Raw genomic sequence first — 20,023 nt, forward strand, 5'->3', positions numbered from 1 at the left:
CAGTAGGAACTTTGAAGTGACGTAGGCCAGGCTTGTTGTTGTGACTTTTATTTTGATGGCACTGAGAACACCAGAGCCTGAGCACACCGCTCTCGCATTCTCAGTGTTCATTAGTGTACGGTCGGTCTAACAGTCCTGTCTAATACTTTATTATATAGAACTGTTATACATAGAAAAGGAGACAGTGATGAAAACTTATTAGCGTATATTAACGTCACTAGTAGTTCCTATTGTGCTGGGTTATGGTACACCACAATGTCGTAAAGATGCCCCGATCTTTACGAGTTTGGGGGCGTGTCAGTGAGAAACATGACGGAACACCACAAAGGTATTTAGCAGTATTGTCAGGCGTTTTTTTTTATTTACAGCGAAGTAAGCTAATTGCCTGCACAGAATTTGATGGCATTATAATATAACAATGTCGTATGTAACGATAAAGTTTGTAGTAGCTTCATAAATTAATTAAAAACATAAACAAACAAGGTACACCTAATGTACATTTCTTTTTCTTTCTTTCTTTCTTTCTTTCTTTCTTTCTTTCTTTCTTTCTTTCTTTCTTTCTTTCTTTCTTTCTTTCTTTCTTTCTTTCTTTCTTTCTTTCTTTCTGTCTTTTCATTTAAGAACCTTGCTGTGTATTTTTGTGTAATTTAAGAAAAAAAGAGCACTGCCATCTTACTCAGACGAAAGCAGTGTTGGGGAAAGTTACTTTTAAAAGTAATGCATTACAATATTGCGTTACTCCCCCAAAAAGTAACTAATTGCATTACTTAGTTACTTTTTATGAAAAGTAATGTGTTACATTACTTTTACGTTACTTTTTCTACTCACCTGGGCTGGGCTTGCTTTTTTGTTTTTTTAATAACAAGACCAACAAAAAAGTTATATTTTTGGCAAATGTTAAGGCCCTTTCACACCAAAAGTGAACTGAATAACCCTCAGGCTGAAGGAAATGTATATTTACGCTTGTACAGTAAAGGGTGCCGCTCAAACTAACCTTTTAGCTGCGCTGCTGTTCTGGATTAAAGAACAATAATATACAGGAGAAGGAAGTTCAACACTCTTATTTCTAAATCTTATAAAGTAATTTTTGCTTATTAGTATGGTTGAATTAGATCATTGAAGGTCAGCAGCAAAGACATTAATAAAGTGAGATTAAATTCACAAAGTATATTTGTGTAATTTAATAGTTAATTATAAAAGTTGAGTAAAATTCTGAGATTGCATTTTACTGTTTTTATTTATTTTAAGCAGTGAGATGAGTAACTTCACATTTACTCTAGAACTACAATAACCATCATGTTTACACAGCGCACACACCACCACCTCACTTTGTTTCTCTCAACATGGGGACAGGAGAGCTGTCAGTCAATAAATGTGAAAAAGTAACTAGCGTTACTTATTTGGAAAAGTAACTTAGATATTTTATTGCAAATTGAAAAAGTAATGCATTACTTTACTAGTTACTTGAAAAAGTAATCTGATTACGTAACTCAAGTTACTTGTAATGAGTTACCCCCAACACTGGATGAAAGTGACTTGAACGCTCCTGCCGTCGTAAACACGACTTCCCACCTCATCAGTATGAACTTCACAGGAGGACTTGAACGACCCTGCTCTGAAGTAGGAGCTAAATTAGTTGCTAGTTCCTGCAGTGCAAACACGTCAAAATCCGGTTACTTCCGCCAATAGTTCTAGGAACTATGAAAAGGTTCCTCTGGTGCCAAAGCCCCTATATTTAGGTGCAGGGATTTAGTTCCTGAATCAATCAGTGTTTTTGAATGAATCAGTTTAGTAATTCAAATGACTCATTCATAAAGATAGCCTACTTATCGCAAAGTACTGGTGTAAACAACCTGCAGATAAGGTCACTGAAAATCTCTTGACAGTCTGTCTGGAACATAAAAACACAGACAAGCGGAGTAAAACACTGAAAATTCCCAGTGCTTTTGAACCAAATATTAGCACTCTTGGAACGCTTAATAAAATGTAAAATGTAAAAGTAGTGGAACTAACTGTATTATTATATTGTGCTAATCATATTTTTAGCATCAAAAAGCTTTTAGATAAACTCTAGGAGTAGATTGTGACTTATGATGGGGGATTTTTCTAAGCCTTTAAACCAGGTGCAATATACACAGGTGTTTAAATGACTCAAGCATTACTCGCATGAACCAACCCCCTTCCTCTCACAGGCTCAATCGTGTCTGTGGTTACAAGGCTGACTGTCTGAAACCACATGATAAGCTCAGTGAGTACCAGAAACCGCCAGAAAAGTCAATCAATATGCAACAATATTTGTGTAATGCTGTTTCAGATATTGAACACCCAAGTCATTGCCCTAACTGGTATATCTTTGTGTGACTGATTTTGAAGGTGACCCTGAAAATGGCAAATGTAGCAGTCATTCTGTTCCCCCAAAAGCTCATTCAGACAGCCACAGCACGGAAAGCTGCCTGCTGAGGTTTGAGTTACCGTAAGGAAGGACACAGCTTGGATCCAAAGTTTTGTTATTGCAGACGAGCGGAAGATGAGCAGAGATCATATGTCGCTTTAAAAACACGTCGGCCACTGCGGCAGAAAACAAGATGGGATGTTTAAAGTCCAAACACAGACTGTGTTGAGGCTGTACACACACCGCCGGGCCTGGAGATTTATTGTCATAACATTAGCGGCGTCATCAGCTGTATGTGAAGAGCCCTACTGTGAATGTCAAACCGTGTGGTGATCACAAGGCCTGCTGTAATATTTAGATCCCCACATGCCTTTTTTTGTAAAAGACTTGAACCGGTTAAAGTATTCACTGGGTGTGTTGAAAGTCCAGAAAACATTCTTTAGTGAAAAAATATTAGGGATTGGAAAACAATGGGACTGGCATTATCAATGGGAAATTGGTAAATGAAGTCAGGAAAGTCTGCCGGCCTGTAATGAGATGTGATGAGTCACTGATGCAGCTGGTGGTTTGAAGGAACAGGTCTTTACAGCTCATAATCAGACATTCTCCAACTGCTCTCCTTCCTCTCCGTTGTCACGGTGGGCTGGAGAAGGACAGAGGTGACTTCAATTTTTTAAGTTGCATGAGGGTCTCAGAATCTGTCATAACTCGATCAAAGGACAGCCTAATTAATATCTTATATTTACTAATAATGATATTTATATTTTTTAACAGGCACTCAAATCCAGACCGTTTTAGAATGGCCTTAGCCTGTTATTCCTAAAGATTGTACTCTACCAAGTAGTGGATCGGAAGGAAACTTCTCCATTAACTTAATGTCTGTAGACAACATGGCATATAGGCGAAGGAAAAACACTTTTACAGTAATCCAATGAAATTCCTTCTGGTAACTGAGGGTTATTTGCTAGAATAATGTGTTTGTACTCAAGGCTTGAAATCCCTTTGAGGGAAAGTAAAAAAGTAAAAACCCATTTTGTCTGTTCTACACTAAGGGATAGTTCACCCAAAAATGAAAAGTAGCCCATGATTTACTCACCCTAAAGTCATCCTAGGTGTATATGACATTCTTCTTTCAGATGAATACAATCTGAGTTATATTAAAAAATGTCCTGGCTCTTCCAAGTATTTGTCTTAGCGACATGCTAACATCACATATTTCGGAATCAATTGTAAATGTTTGCACTTTTTCGCTAATTGTGTGATGCTAGTGACCGTCAAAGCCTAAATTTAGTCAGTTTTGTACTCGTGCGTTAGGTTATGCGTACAGTTTACATAGGGTTGCCACCTTTGATTTGTGAAAAACCGGGACACTCAGATTTTTTTTTTGTTGTTGTTGTGGGGGGGGGGGGGGGGGGGTTGTTTTTGCATGATTTTCCAGCGCTGTTTTTCCTTTATATTTAACTGAAATTTTTAACTGTAAAAAAAATAATCTTGCAAATAAGTGTATTGTGATTGTCAAAACATTTTAGTAACTAAACTGAACTGTATTAGGTTTAGTGACAACATGTTACAATGTTTATATGGTAACAGTTACAATTTCTGGTAAGATACGTTTTTTATTATTGCTTGAAACAAATTTCAGGATTTCAATTCAGTTCAATTCTTGTGATTTGATTTAATTGACTGATTTGGATAAATATTAGGTACACAAGATAGGCATTCATTTTTCTCAAGAAAAAAATCTCACCTAATGCTGTAAACATACAGAGAGCCTTATCAGCTGGTAAAATTATTTAAGGTTAAAAATAACTTTATTTAACAAATTAAATATAATGCGTTTTTTTATTATAATAACAACTTTATTTAATGATAAGTAAATATAATAAATATGTAATATAGTAGCCTATGTTTAGCAAAATACTCTCTATAGCTCTTTTTTTCTAGCTAACTAACGTGCTATAGCCTATTATGGTCATCAAATGGCTTTCCTGAGGTAATGTTATGTGACAATTGTTCTCCAGCTGTTTTATTGACCCTTTCCGCGGTTGAAAAACACTGATTGATCGATATTATGTATGATGAATATACATTTCGGTAAGTTGTACGTTTTCTTTTAACATTGTTCATTCGTGTTTATTTACTATTAGCTAGAGGTGATCAGTTTACGTGCTGCTAGGGATCTTTCACGTCACATTTACAAACGCCAAAACGGTGTTTATTGTTTGAATTTCGTAATAAAATTGACAGAATCTGAGAGCTGAGATTTTTTTATATCATAAGTAACCTGCTCTGTCTAGTCTGTCGGTCTCCGTGTACTCTTTGCTTCGCGATTTTTCTGTGCAGCTCTGCAGTAACAGTAGAAGGAAACGGTTTGAAACCAGGAAATTCTACTTTAGAAGTACATTTTAACAAAAAAACGGGACAATTCATGTCCCGGGAAAGAATATTAATTTTCCGGGACTTTCGCTCAAAAAAGAGAACAATCCCTGGAAAACTGGGATGGGTGGCAACCCTAAGTTTACATGATGTACATTCCATCATCAGCATAGTATATGCACAGCCCAGTTTTTCTAATCGCGCAGACTCTGTACACTCAACTTGCACATTTGGCAATTTTTTGGGGGCTAATTAGCTGGTCAAAAAGGTAGCAACATATTGACCCAAAGAAACTGAAGAAACGGAACAACAATGTTCTGCTAGTGATCACAACAACAATAGATGCCTGCTTTGAAGAGCAATTGTGTGAGGGGCAGATACTGGACGAAGATGAAACATTCTGGTGCGCATGTGTCAAGCACCTTTGTTCGCACATGGTTGCATGCTATCAAATGCATACTTTAAAAGACTATACATTCTCTAAGCGTTCACGACTAAACTGAAGTATATTTTGGGCTGAAGACATTGCTGTCTATGTTGAACATCTCAGATAATTTTAGTGTCAGGATGTTGGTTTAGAAGACATCTGACTATTTTTATGGTATAGGGATCTCCCAGTCACGTGACCCCTAGCCGCGTGTCAGCCATTTTGACGGAATACTTCAGCGCACCAACATACATGAGAATGCGGATTATCACATGTTTTATGGTTGCGAATTGATTAAAATAATGAATAATGGTCACTGTATAAATTATCTTGAGCCTGCTGAAATGTTCCTATAAATATATTTTCTTTCCAACTGTGCAATCTGAATAATAAATAGGCTAAATATATTTATCCACTAAGCTGCAGCAGTCCTATGCTCGTCTTCCCAGTAACAGTTTTTTTTTCTTTTTCTGACATTTCATACCTGTTGGGTTTACATTTTTTAATTAAATTGACTTTAAAAAAAGATTGCTTGTGTGTGCTGGTGTTTATTCCAGTCTTTTAAAATAGTTGAATGAATGAATGCTCGCGAGGTGCCTGTAACGATGTTAAATAGGCTAGGCTATTTAATCAATAATGTACACAGGGTAGAGGAGAATTACAGTCAACTACTTTGAATATTATAGCGTTTTGGGCATAAACATGTAAATAGTGAAAAGATTGACATTGAAAAATGACACAGAATGATTACAATATAATATTTAAATATTTAATCCAAATAAATAAATGTTCGTGGTTCACACTGATGTTATTCATTTGTTCTCACACACTTCAGCGTGTTAAAATCCATTTAAAAAAAATGGTTTACTTTAGACAAACACTGACCACTATTATTAGCGCAGCGGCCGTCAGCTAACTCTTCACGTCATGTCATCACAAAAAGAAATATACAAGAGGAAGATAAAGGAATTAGGAGTCATAGATCCATATGAAGCACCACAAGTTCTTTTTACAGGCATTCAGTGTGTAGAAAAACGTCCTGACATTGAGTTCGGTGACATTTACAGCTATTCACTTATTCCCATCACGCTACACCGGAGCTTCATTAAAAGCATACAAAAGCTTAGCAGGCTATCGGTATCACAGCATCGGACATGATAGAAGAATAGATGAATATTTCGCGACGAGCAGTATTATCACCAGCGGTTTAGCATTTTCTATTCCGTCAAGATGGCTGCTCCAAATGGCGGGACGTCACGCGGGACGTCCCTATACAGTGAGGCAACTAGTTTTTGGAAAACAGCTTTTTTAAACGTTCAGTTCATTAGATATCAAGCTAATAGGAATCTGGACTCTCTGCATTTGAACTGGAGTTAGCAGTTTTTACTAATGCATATACTGCACATTTGTGGTCTCGCTTGTATTTATCAAGTGTTCATTTATTGAAGCAGGTGTAGCCATTCATCAAACTGAATAGGCAATAGACATGCAGCATAAACAGATGTCCTATCCCTGCTTTCCCAGTCAGGTATAAGAAACTGTGGTTTCAATATTGAATGGAATCTCCTCAGCATATGACCTTCAGATATCCATTATCCTTATTAGCCTGTATCTAATTACCATGCCTGTTATTGTGACCTGGGCAGTGCTCCAAGTCTACTCAAGCACATGAGCGCTGAGATCTGCTAGAGTGCATCTCCAGGTCTTCCTTTTGTTTTTGTGATGTGATGTCGCCACATGGCCCCAGTTCTGGACTAGCTTTAGGGTGATAGCGTACCACCGCCTCACTTCCTGTCCCATTGTGTCCTTCCCATCGAGATACAATAGGTCACCTAAATAGAAAGCTCTCAAGCTAACTATCGCAGACTGCACTAAAACAAATCAGTTATGAATAAATTATTCATAAGAAGGCATTGACTATGTAATACTACTATGTGGCTATTCTTGGCGACAGTTTCTGAGGAAATTGCGCTGGATAACTTTAACTAGTTGTGGTGGGAAGACGTTCACCCACGAGGGAGTCTCGAAAAAAGCTCCAGGTGTTGATTACAAACATGTTGGCACGCTGACTAGAATCCCGACATTTTATGTCATGTCTGTACTTGTAAATTACACATTTTCCCTGCAGACAAACTATGGGGAGTTTGTAACATCACTGCATGAGTGAATTACATGCTTGCATGTTTTTATCTTTCATGCTTTGCCCCTGGAGAGGATGACAACTGGGAGAATTAAGAGGAAGTTCTGGGTTTTTGTATTTGTTTAAGTTTCCATCAGGCTCTATCAGGGTCTTTTTGTCTTGCCGTACAATAACAATGAACAGAGTGTGGAAAAGACTCCTTAAAACAATAAATAGACTATATTGTGTGTCCTTGGTTGGACAAAGTAGATGTGAATAGGTGGACTGTAACTGATAATGCTGGAATACAGGATGCCACAATCTGGAGGAAAGAAAGCAATAGTAGGAAAGAACAATATGGGGTGAAGAAAAGCACAATACTGCGACTTCAAAGAATATTAGGCTTACGTGTGTGTGTGTGTGTGTAGACCTTAATAAACTTGTTCTTTTTCATTATTCCATTATTCCAAGTCTACATAGAATTTAGTGGCTGTTTTTAATTGAATGAAATTAGCCACAGATAAAAACGCTTATGGATTATTTAAGTTTTGATGTAGACTATATTGACTTTCTGTTTGTAGCTCATGTGGAGAACGAGGAGCAGTACACTCAAGCTCTGGAGAAGTTCGGAGAGAATTGTGTGTACAGAGATGATCCTGACCTGGGATCAGCATTCCTGAAATTCTCAGTCTTCACCAAGGAACTCACGGCCCTATTCAAGAACCTGGTGAGGACACTTATTTTGCGATTGTGATTTAAAAAAAAAAAAATTATGTAGAGCAAATGGGTTTCAAACATATTACCTTTCAGCTGTTAATGTGCTTGGACCTCTGGGCCCAAAAGCTGATCTTGATTCATTGGTCTACAGGGTGGATCAACTTTCATGAAGGTGTTTTAGCAATTACTGATATTTTTTACCTCAAATAAGTTGAGCTTAACATTTCAGTCATTCTGTAATTCATGATTTGGAATATTTTCTTGTTATATTTTGCAAACCTAATAAATAATTTCTCTAACGTTGTGTTTGTATGAACTCTGTAATTTTTCTCCCACTGCAATTGACTGTTTTGTTTCCTTGTGTCTTTATCTCTGATTGCCGTAATAAGAAAGACAATTACACAGCTGGGAAGACAGACATTTGTCTAACGCTGTGATTTCGCTCTCTAGTTTCAGAACATGAATAACATCATTACCTTCCCATTGGACAGTCTGCTGAAGGGAGATCTGAAAGGGGTTAAAGGGGTAAGTTCATTACTTTAGGTCTATAAATGCTTTTTCTCTGCTTTTTGGCAGTTTATCAGCAGCATATTGATCAGTGCTTGTCTCAGGGTGTTTTAGGCACATGCTAGTCAGCCAATACACAGTGGATGGATAATATTCCTTGGCATGCAGATATTGAGTTTCATGTGTAATCACTTTACTTTTTGCAAGAATGTACACCATAATTCCCTTAGTTTACTTTTTGTGCATTTTATTGATGTTACGTTTTGTCAGAAATTGACAACTCCGTCATTGGAAATCTGTGTCGTTGTTCTTTTTTGGACATTTTATTAGCAATGCAACTTTTAAACATAATGTTCTCCAACGCTGTTGGTTGAATATGTTTGGCAGAAAGTCTAATACCAGTCTTAGACCCCTGTATGTCTGTTTATGCTCACATGAACACGCTTGAGCGAAAGACAGCTGGTAACAGCTCTATACTGAACTGATTCTCAGAATGTTCTTTTAGGCAGCCTCAGTTTATTAATGTCCACTGTGATCTCCTGACCTTCTCTGCACCACGTGACTCTGTCTTGTTAGCTCTAGGGGGGAATCTGATGTGATTTACTCCTAATGAGGCGCTTCACTCAGCTCCCTGTCTCGTTTCCCTGGAGACCTCTCTCTCTCTCTCTCTCTCTCTCTCTCTCTCTCTCTCTCTCTCTCTCTCTCTCTCTCTCTCTCTCTCTCTCTCTCTCTCTGTGATGGGGTTGAAAAGACATTCTGCTTGGGTGATGTGATTCCTTAATTGTATGTGCAGTTTGTAGTATGTGTAATGTGTAGTTAAAATGAAAGGACAGGTAATGGTTAACTGAATCATTGAGACCCCTATAGACTTTAATTGGGCCTTAATAGCGACATATTGTAATGTTACACACACAGTGACCTAAGCGTTGCTCTCCATCTGAGGTAGCATTCACAACATCACTGCCTCTCAGCACTATTTCTCATACTGAAGGCCTTTTAACGCCAAGACGAAATGTTTTGATTTAAAAATTTGCTGTGATAAACATTTTAATTTTAATGTGTCTGTGCAAACTGATAACTGGTACGTATGCCGTCAATGCAACAGATATATTTTACGAAGAGATGTTTTTATCGGTTTTCCATCGCACTGTGAAAAACTGGTCAACTAATAACATTCACACTGTTGTTCACATGTCCTGAGCTGTTGCTGTTACATAAAAGTATGACTTGGTGGAACTCACGAAAAGAGTATTTTGTTAAATGACAATGAATAGTGGAGGGAGAATCTGCCGCTCTTTCGTCACTGTACTCTTGTACTGTATCTGATATTGTTTGATAAACACCATAGCGAATACATAAAATCTGAATGCTGTTCGAAAACACGTAAACACCGTTTGACTTCCTTTCTGTGACAAACAGGTGTCAGAAAAGCATAGTTGTGCAGCTCTTTGTGTTCCAGGGTAACCTGGGTATTTCTGCTTTTCTTATAAGCGCCACCTACTGTCAGAGACAAAATTTGCATTTTCATTCAGCCCTTTTGCAGTTTTTTCGTATTGGTTTGAGCAGACAAATCGCATTAGAAAACCATACTGTATTTTCTTGCAGGCCTTGAAGGTTTAAGAGTTTGTTAATATAAATGTTTTATTAAAAATATATAAAATTGTATTATTTTTTACAATTTGTATTATATTGTTTAATATAAGAAACTATAAAGTCACAATAACAAGAAATAGTCAAAAATAAATGTGAGATATAAAGTTGCAGTTACCTTTCTATTTTTCTACTCTGGCGAACTGACTGGATTAAAATGATTGGTTAAAATAAGTAGTTTGGCCTCAACCCATGCAGAAGCATCAGATTCTCATATAAATTAACCTGCAGGTATGGAATGCTAATGGTCTCAGAAGGGTTTGCATCAGCATTGTGCTTGATTCTGAGCGCAGTAGGGGACTGACGCTAATGGCTGGAGATTACAGGCCTTGTCTTAGGCCATCATTCCAGTCATTAACCTGAACTTGTGCCTCATTAACCCGTCAACAAATGGATCTTTTGAAATGAAGTGTCTTTGGTGTCATTACAAGGTCATCTGTTTTGTTACCTGTCTTTGGATCCACAGTCTGTTAAATATTTGTAAATCAAAATTAATGCTGTACAAAGTGTTCACTGGTTGTTAATGAATTCAACCTTGATGTAAATGTTACAGTTTGTAATATGTCAGAAAGCTTGACCCCAGCGTTCCCTGTTCATGACCTTGAGTTGCATGTTTTCAGAATTGCAATCCTCATAAAACAGATGCACAGATAAGCTGACATCATGCCAAAACCCCTCAACTTGATGATGCTGCTGTCTTTTCCGCATCTATTGTCTTACAGTGTGTGTTTGTGAATGACACATCCTCTGTTCAGTCAGTCCACTGACTTTGCTGGAGTAGACGGTTTTGTGGGCCTCAGAGGGAGTGATGTCAGCGTTGAAGCCCGCTGAGCTTTGAATCCCACCCACTCAAGCTTTTTTAGACCCCTCTGGCTGATAGATGATGTGGTCTCAAAGTCCAGGTGATGGCATTGTGACTCAGCTTGTTAGAGACATGTTCCCTGGTGCTATGTGGTGAGGAATGATGATTTATAGTTCAGCTCAAAACGGTGTTTAATGTCACTGGCATTCAGAAATGTGCATCTCTCTTTCTCTCTCTCTCTCTCTGTCCCTTTTCTATGTTCATGAGTGAATTGCTGAAAGGTCATTCTCTGAATCCTGAAGCAGCCCTTTTGATGTTTGAGATGATTGATGATTGTCTAATTCACACCTCAAGAATGGTCTTAAAAACAGCAGCAGACTAGACCTGCATCTAACCACCATTTTAGTATTCGATTAATCTGTCGATTTATTTATTTATTTTATTAATCAGTTATTTCACATCTTACACCATGCTCCTCCTTCAAACAATGTGTCTAATATAGAAGTCTATATAATATGTGATGTAATTGGGTGCAAAAGTTGATACAAATATAATCCTCTTTCAAAACAATGGCAGGGTCACAATGGGATGCTGGTGGAGGAAAACATTTTCTGACTTGCTCCTCCAAAATACCCCAAAGTGTCTCAAGAATTTTAGGCCATGTGAAACATTCAACTTCACTTTAATGTTCATCAAACCATTCTGTCACGAGTCTTGCTGTGTGAATTGGTGCATTATCATGCTGATACACGGCACCACCTTTAGTGTACAATGTTTGAACCATTAGGTGCACATGGTCCTTCAGAATGGTTCTGTTGTCCCTGGCAGTGGGACTCATCAAGCACAGTAGGGGATGCCATGATATTGTAGCCCAGCAAATGAGTGAAATGAGCCAGCGAAATGCACACCAATTTGTCCTCTGTTGAACTCTCCCATTATGTTGTGTGGATTGCAATATTTTATCTGTGCTATTGTTCATCTCTTACTGATGGAATGTGAAATCGGTGAAGATCGGCCACCAGGCCGTGCATATATAGGCATGAAACCTCCAACACTATATTCGCCAGAGTTTCAGTTTCATTGTTCAACACCTGTATAGACAAATCATTTATGTAATTTGAATTAAAAAATTGCCACATCACACCTCTGTTTGAATGGGCACGACACTCCCTTTCTCTTCTAATTCATATTACAGTGATTCAAGTTTGGATGTGTGTGGATGTGTGTGTTCTTGAACTCATTTTTCTTGTCAAAGAAAACATTTTGTTGGCATAGATGAGACTGTTTTCTGCAAAACTCAAGCTGCGTGTAACATCTGTTATAGAAGCGCATTAGCGGAGTGCATAGGACTCTTAGGAAGTTCCTCTGCAAACACAGCCTTCTGTTATTAGTGTAAACCCTCGGTAGAGCTGCTGCAGAACGCTCTGTTTGTCCAAGCAGAGAATTTCCCTAAAGCTTTCAGATGATGTCATTACAAAAAGCAGCCACTGGCATTATATCAGGTACTTTCTTTATGGGCATGACATCATGCGTAATGATGCACACTGAGTTTGGCAAATGAGTGGTGATTTTATGCCACTATTCTGCTAATCTAAGCCTCAGACGGCATTGCCATTTTTGTGCAAAACACAAGCTCCAATCTGATTGGCTGGCTGATGCGTCCAGTCTAAACAATCTTGATAATTTGCGTTAATGTTCCTCAATGCATTCAACACAACCAATGAGCTAACATCGAATTGTATGGCAATGCTGAAGGCATATCACGATGTTTAGAGGAAAAAACATTGCATAAAATTCTATAGCCTGGACCAGACATTATGCTGATAGTGAAACGTCTAGCTCTGTGAGACAACGCTGTTGCAAGGCCTGTTTGTCTTTAGTTATTTGGGTTACACTGCGGAAGTCAAAATGAAAGTTGAGTCATACGTTTGTCTAATGAAAATCCTCTCTCTCTCTCTCTCTCTCGCAGGATCTCAAGAAGCCCTTTGACAAAGCCTGGAAAGACTATGAGACTAAAGTGTAAGACATTTTCAAATAATCTAAAACCATTGATTCATTTCTGTCATGCGTGTTTGCTTATGTTTATATCTTAGTCTGAAAATTAATCAAAGTGAAAGGAAGCATCAGTTTCCCGAGTGTCAAAATGAGGGATCAGTGCCGCCCAGCACTCTGGATAATGAGCTGTCATTGTGACCACCTCACTTCCTGTACTCCTATCCTATGCTATCACACTGATTGTTCTGCATGCCACAATGTATGACATTTATAGAGCACTTCTTATATATTTCCAAAGCTGCAAGGGACATTCTTTACTGAAAGGGTAATATATTTTCTTATAACACATCATTTGATTAATTGATTTACCTTTAAAGGCAGGTGCTTTTTATGGTCCTGTCTTTATAAATATCATTGCTGTTTTCCATCATCGGCAGTTTGGCTCAGTCAAATACATGTTTCACTTGCCCATCACTGGATATAATCTCCGGTGTCTGATTGTGACCGATACCTTCATGTTTCCAGACAGAAAGAAACAAAACCAGCCTCTAATGTGACACTGGCCCTAACTCCATTAAACTGGTTTTCATCGTCACCACCACTACAGTTTGAGTTCTCTTCAATCTCTGTGTCTGTGCAAAGCTTTCGGCTTTCTCGCAAATTGCAGTTTGCGTGGCAAGCTTCATTAGTGCAAATGTCCTGCTGATGAGAATGCTAGAGATCTCGCTGTGTTTGTGTAATAGTCAGAGAATATGAAAAAAAAAAAAAGTGGTGCCTCGAGAGAGCAGGTGAACAGCAGGAAACATCAAATCACGATTCATATTTACTTCGTTTGCGTGCGTTTCTTTCTCCCAAAGTTGAAAGCAACACTCCACCATTTTATGTAAATTTATTTTTAACTGGTTTGATATTGAACATGATTTGTTTTCAGTAAAAATGGTGGACTGTTCTTTAGTCACCCGTGGAAGTGATGTGCTGGCATGAGGGAGTCTGTTCAGACTCATTTCTTCCATCTGTCAGATGTACAGATGCAATACCTCATTGTAAGTAATCATTGTCGGGGAAGCTACTTTGAAAAACGTTAACTTAAAAAATATTAAAAAGGCTTTCATATTTACGTTTTTTATTGTCACCTGGCTTTTGCAATGAAATTAGCCACAAAAAAAATTTGACTACAAAAAAAAAAAAAAAAGAAGAAGAAAAGAAATCCTTGCAATGGACTTGTGGAAACATTGAGTAGTGCAAATTAGTCAGCGAGTTTCTGAAACGGTTCATTGAATTAAAATTTTCTTTGGAACCATTAAGTAAGTGTTAGAACAGGTTCACTAAAGTGAATCAGACTTGACACAGTTTTTACGTAATACTGCAAGCAAAAACAAATTCCACAGGTTTCTGGAAAAGTTATATTATTTTAAACAGCTGATCTTCTGTAACACTATCAAAAAGTGTAGTTAAAGGAATAGTTTGTCAAAAAAATAAAAATAAATTCTCATTATTTACTCACCCTCATGTTCTAACAAAGCTGTATGACTTTCTTTCTTCTGTGAAACACACAAGATATTTTGAAGAACATTGAGAACCAAACATTGAACCCCATTTATTTTCATTGCACGAAACAAAAACCAAACAAAACTGATAATTTTTTTTAAAATAACATCTTTTGTGTTCTGCAGAGGATAGAAGTGCATAGAGTTTTGGAATGACATGAGGGTGAGTCATTTTTTTTCCGTTTGGCTGAACAATCCCTTCAACCACTAAGGGGCCATTTACACTACACCATTTTCAACTAAATACAGAAACGTATGCGTTTTGGCTGTTCATTTACACGACAACAGCGTTTGGGAATAATACCATTATCGTCTCAAAAAAACTCCAATTTGCGAAAACGGTGACATCATGTGCATGCATGTCCAATGTTTCTTTACAAAGTGACATCTCCAACTACTGGCCTGGCATTCATAATACAGCGTTTTTAGTTGTTTTCGCGGATCCGTGTGAACGGGGATCATTTTTACAATGTAAATGTTTGGGTAAAAAAAAAAAAAAGCCTTTTAAGTTAATAGTCTGGCTTCTCCTCATCACTAAAATACAGAAATCAATATGGTTGTCAGAGGCAGCTTCTCATGCTAACACATCACTTCATTCAGCGCTTGATGCATTTTATTGCAATCCTTTTTTGCCTTTACCTTTTCTAGTTTCACTGACTAGAAATGTTTTGTACTGGAAATGGCTTCTAGTGTTCAGCCATCTCCTGATCACATCTCCATGCTAGGCTTCAAACTCTGAAAGCAGAGGTTCCAGAAATGGCCAGCCTGCTTCGTGATCGGCCGCTGGAGCTGAGAGCGTATAAAAGCCTAAACCAAACGCATGAGGCTCTCTCTGGAATCCTTCCCAACAGAGGAAATGCTGCATCCGTAACGTGGGGTACAATATGCCGCTGGAGCATATGGAAAAGAATGCCCTGCTGCATGAGTGTTTCCTGTGTGTGTGTTTGTATTTGTGTGTCCGAATTTTTAAGTTCGTCTGTGTGTTTCGCACAGTTCTAAAATAGAGAAGGAGAAAAAAGAGCACGCCAGACAGCACGGAATGATCCGGACTGAGATCAGTGGAGCGGAGATAGCAGAGGAGATGGAAAAGGAGCGCCGTTTCTTTCAGCTTCAGATGTGTGAGGTCAGAAGAGACTAATTTCATTGGAGAATCCTATTATGGTGCTGTAATAGGCACTTCCTGTGCAGTGTGTGCTTCAGTCTCCTCCATTGGTTTGTTACAGTACCTCCTCAAAGTCAACGAAATCAAGATCAAGAAAGGTGTCGACCTGCTCCAGAATCTCATCAAATACTTTCATGCACAGTGCAAGTAAGTCTGGCCACATGCCAACGTTTGTATTAAACAATGGCCTTTATAAGGGCCGGTTCACACAGAACACTGCGCTACTTTTCTATTGTTTTTCTATGTGAACACGTGCAAGACGGACATATTTAACCCTTGCATTTGCGTCTCGCATATTTTGCAGTCTCGCGCGTGACACATTCTAAATGCGGTATCTGCCGTTTCCAGAGCTTGCTTTTTTTTTTTTTACTGTTCCACTGACCTTCAAAAATGCATTCTGTGTGTACCGGCCCTAAAACAGCATTTTTGGGCATAAAAAGGTGCTCACTAGTTTATTATATTTTAAGGGGTGTTTAAAGCATTTAAAGGGATAGTTCAATCAGAAATGAAACTCATTTACCATTTATTCATCCATATGTGGTTCCAAACCTCTATGACTTTCTTTGTTCCATGGAACACAAACAAAAATATTCTGAGGAAAGTTCTTAGGAGTGTTTTTTTTTTTGTCCTTACATTGTCAAACTCAATTGAGTCCAGTGTTGTTTTTATAAAAAAAATTTAACTGAAATGGAGCCTGTGTTTAATTATTTAGAAAATAACTGGCATTTTGTCTTCTGTCATAGCTTCTTTCAGGATGGTCTCAAAGCAGTGGACAACCTCAAACCCTCAATAGAAAAACTCGCCACAGACTTGCACTCGGTGAGAGATTCACAGCTGAGGCATTGCCATACCGGGCCCTAAAGTGGCTCACACCACTGATCTCAAGATCAGTTCTCATTTTTAACTTCTGTTTCCACTTCTGATTATGTCATCAGATCAAACAGGTACAAGATGAAGAACGCAGGCAGCTAACCCAGTTACGGGACGTGCTAAAGACATCTCTGCAAGTGGAGCAGAAGGAGGTTAGTCCTTCCTCAAATCAAATCTCTCACAATTCACCGCAATAGAAAAACCACAACACGATTCACAGTGCTCTGTGATGTGTTTGATGTTCATCGATTAAAATGTTTTACTTCTGCTCAGCTCCTCTCTCAGTAAACATTGAACTGGTGATCAACCTCTACCGCATCATCTTCCTGCCAATTTTCTCACCCTTAAGCTTTAGTCAGTCTCAAGATATTTGTGTTTTCTCGAGCAAGTAGCTTTGGCATATATGATTACACACATTTAATCCCAATGCAAATAATCAGAAGTTAACAATCCTCTTAACTCCACGTGAACAACTAAGAGTTTTATTTGTCCCGCCATCTTATTATTACACTACTGGGTTACACCTGACAGCACTGTTTATTATAAGTGCACAATATATCTGGGATCATAGTGTTTTCAACCTATATATTTTATTTATTGATGCCATTTATAACTATAGGTGTGTACAATATATATCTGTGATCATGTGGTTTCTGACAATTTATTTTATTATTATTTTTATTTTTATATTATTTTTGACAGCCTTGTTTACTAAAGGATTACACAATATATTTGTGATCATGTGGTTTTTTTAATATTGAAAAATTATTCTTATTATTTTTTTCAGTAGGCAACAAGTCTTATTTGGATGACATTGACTATTTTTTGCCATTTCAAGCAGCATATTACTCTCAATTTTTGGGTTCATTTTAAATAAATTTTTTAAATGAAATCTCAGAGATTGAGTGAACTAAGAGTGAGACTGGGTGAACTAACCCTTTATGTGTGAATTGAAGTGTTTGATTTTTTTATTGATTATCAACCATAACATACAAATAACTGGCTATTGGTATTACCCAAAGTTTGGAGTTTGATGCATTCCTACTGTATGTAGGAGTGTTGTTTTCAGTTTGGTGTGCAAAGTGTATGAATAACCTGTCTAAAGAATGCTCTCTTCTCTTCTTTAATGCTACCGACCTTTGGCAACGAAGTCTAGGAGAGTAAGTGCCTACTTGGTATACATGAACATATTTGCGCATTTGCCTTTTGTTTACAAAATGTAGAAGAAAAAACATTCAATGCAGATTAATTGATTAAATCTAAGGCTCTGGGTGTAGTTCACACAATGTTGCCACTGATGTCTTTTATCCAACCCTGATTTATATGCCACTATGTTTAAGCCGAGCTTTTTACAGCACACACAGTCAGAATAAAGCGCATTTTCTTTCGCTCAACTCAAAACATTAGTACTAAAATGGAAGCGTTCTCATTACTGGCTCAGAGCCTTGTGTTCCAAAACAGTCCGTTTCCAAATGAGCTCAGCTCCCTGGAGAGGCTTGAAGCCCACTGCTCCCATTTCCTTACTGGAGTGACGACACTGCCGTAAAAAAACACAGCTTTACGCTTCCTCTGACTGCTGACATGCCAGTGGTTCACTGCTGCTGTGTGTACAGAGAATACACTTACATATCTGCATCTCCTCACAGGACTCACAGGTTAGACAGAGCGCCACCTACAGTCTACACCAGCCTCAGGGCAACAAAGAACACGGGACGGAGCGCAGCGGGAACCTTTACAAGAAGAGCGATGGGTAATCATATTTTGGCATCACATAACAGAGTGTGCATTAAAATGCCATATAGTGAGTTAATGCACACTCATTACAGCGACTAAAGTCCATCCTGCATAATTGATCATGTATTTAGAGCAGTGGAGGTGTGTTTAAATCTTTGTTGTATGTTGATGTGACTTTTACTGTTTCCTGCCTCCTTCCTCAGGTTGCGGAAAGTGTGGCAGAAGAGAAAGTGCACAGTGAAGAACGGTTATTTGACCATCTCGCACGGGACGGTACGTAACCGCATCGGACCTTCTTCATATCTGATTGGTTCCCGTGCTCATATGCTTGTACATTCACTAACTAACATCTGGGTAGTTGAAATTATCTTTGATAAATCAGGGCAGTTTCCTCATAAGTGTAGTGCTAACTCAGTAGGCTTTTAGCCACTTGGTGAACATCATTAGTCATTCTAGTGTATTTTCTAGGGCCATTTCCTTTGGCCTCAGTGCTGTTCAGATTTGAAGACCAAGACAACTGGCGAGAGGATTACAGGAAGTGTAGTTTAAAAGAGGAATTCAACAGTTTTTGTTCTACACCTTTTACTGGAGCTTTTAAATCTGTGGTCTTTTTGCGAAACATCAGCATGTTCTTGCTGTGGCTGATCATTAAAGGGTTAGTTCACCCAAAAATTAAAATTCTGTCATCAATCATTCACTCTCATGTCGTTCCAAACCTGTAAGACTTTCGGGTTTGGAACGACATATAAACATTCATCAACTCACACATCAGTTGCGGTAAATGGAAGCTCAAGGATGTTCGTTTGACGAGCAAGAACCAATGAGGTTCATTCTCGTGTTACGCAACAAGTTTGAGCTTCAGTAAGAACCAGTGAGGTTCATTCTCGTGTTCATTTGTATTCTGAAGATGAATGAAAGTCTTACTGGTTTGGAACGACATAAGGGTGTGTGATTGATGACAGAATTAAAAATTTTGGGTGAACTATCACTATGTTATGACAATTTTGTATATGTACGAAAAAAGCCAAATACATGTACATTTATGAAGGGATTTATAAAGGTGAATGTGAAATATAGGTAGTCTGAGAGTGAATCTCTTTAAAACTAAAATAAATATACAAAATATTGCACAACAAAAATGAATCCCATTTAAGGACCATTAGGTTTTTTTGTGTGCGAGTTGGAATGTTCTTTTTGTGTAATTATTCTTGTTATTCTTGTCTCATTACTTTAAGAGTGTACAGTCGTGGCCAAAAGTTTTGAGAATTACATAAATATTGGAAATTGGAAAAGTTGCTGCTTAAGTTTTTATAATAGCAATTTGCATATACTCCAGAATGTTATGAACAGTGATCAGATGAATTGCATAGTCCTTCTTTGCCATGAAAATTCCACTGCATTTCATTGCTGTCATTAAAGGACCTGCTGAGATCATTTCAGTAATCGTCTTGTTAACTCAGGTGAGAATGTTGACGAGCACAAGGCTGGAGATCATTATGTCAGGCTGATTGGGTTAGAATGGCAGACTTGACATGTTAAAAGGGTGATGCTTGAAATCATTGTTCTTCCATTGTTAACCATGGTGACCTGCAAAGAAACGCGTGCAGCCATCATTGCGTTGCATAAAAATGGCTTCACAGGCAAGGATATTGTGGCTACTAAGATTGCACCTAAATCAACAATTTATAAGATTATCAAGAACTTCAAGGAAAGAGGTTCAATTCT

At 38.0% G+C, this 20,023-nt stretch overlaps 1 protein-coding gene across 3 annotated transcripts in view; it reads left to right on the forward strand.

Annotated features, from left to right (window-relative positions):
• asap2a (ArfGAP with SH3 domain, ankyrin repeat and PH domain 2a) overlaps window positions 1–20,023 on the forward strand; it is a 61,439-nt gene that overhangs the window by 25,172 nt on the left and 16,244 nt on the right. Inside the window, exons 3-13 of one of the 3 annotated variants that reach the window (XM_084096107.1) lie at window positions 7,896–8,041; window positions 8,482–8,556; window positions 12,960–13,009; window positions 13,284–13,310; window positions 13,511–13,591; window positions 15,526–15,655; window positions 15,756–15,841; window positions 16,438–16,513; window positions 16,630–16,716; window positions 18,211–18,314; window positions 18,502–18,571. In XM_084096107.1, coding sequence (XP_083952233.1) covers window positions 7,896–8,041; window positions 8,482–8,556; window positions 12,960–13,009; window positions 13,284–13,310; window positions 13,511–13,591; window positions 15,526–15,655; window positions 15,756–15,841; window positions 16,438–16,513; window positions 16,630–16,716; window positions 18,211–18,314; window positions 18,502–18,571 — 932 coding nt within the window. The remainder of the gene's footprint in view (window positions 1–7,895; window positions 8,042–8,481; window positions 8,557–12,959; window positions 13,010–13,283; window positions 13,311–13,510; window positions 13,592–15,525; window positions 15,656–15,755; window positions 15,842–16,437; window positions 16,514–16,629; window positions 16,717–18,210; window positions 18,315–18,501; window positions 18,572–20,023) is intronic. The other 2 variants (XM_084096108.1, XM_084096109.1) reach the window with 2 other exon arrangements.

Source organism: Abramis brama (genome assembly GCF_963993115.1).
Source record: "Abramis brama genome assembly, chromosome: 21".
NCBI classification, from domain to species: Eukaryota; Metazoa; Chordata; class Actinopteri; order Cypriniformes; family Leuciscidae; genus Abramis; species Abramis brama.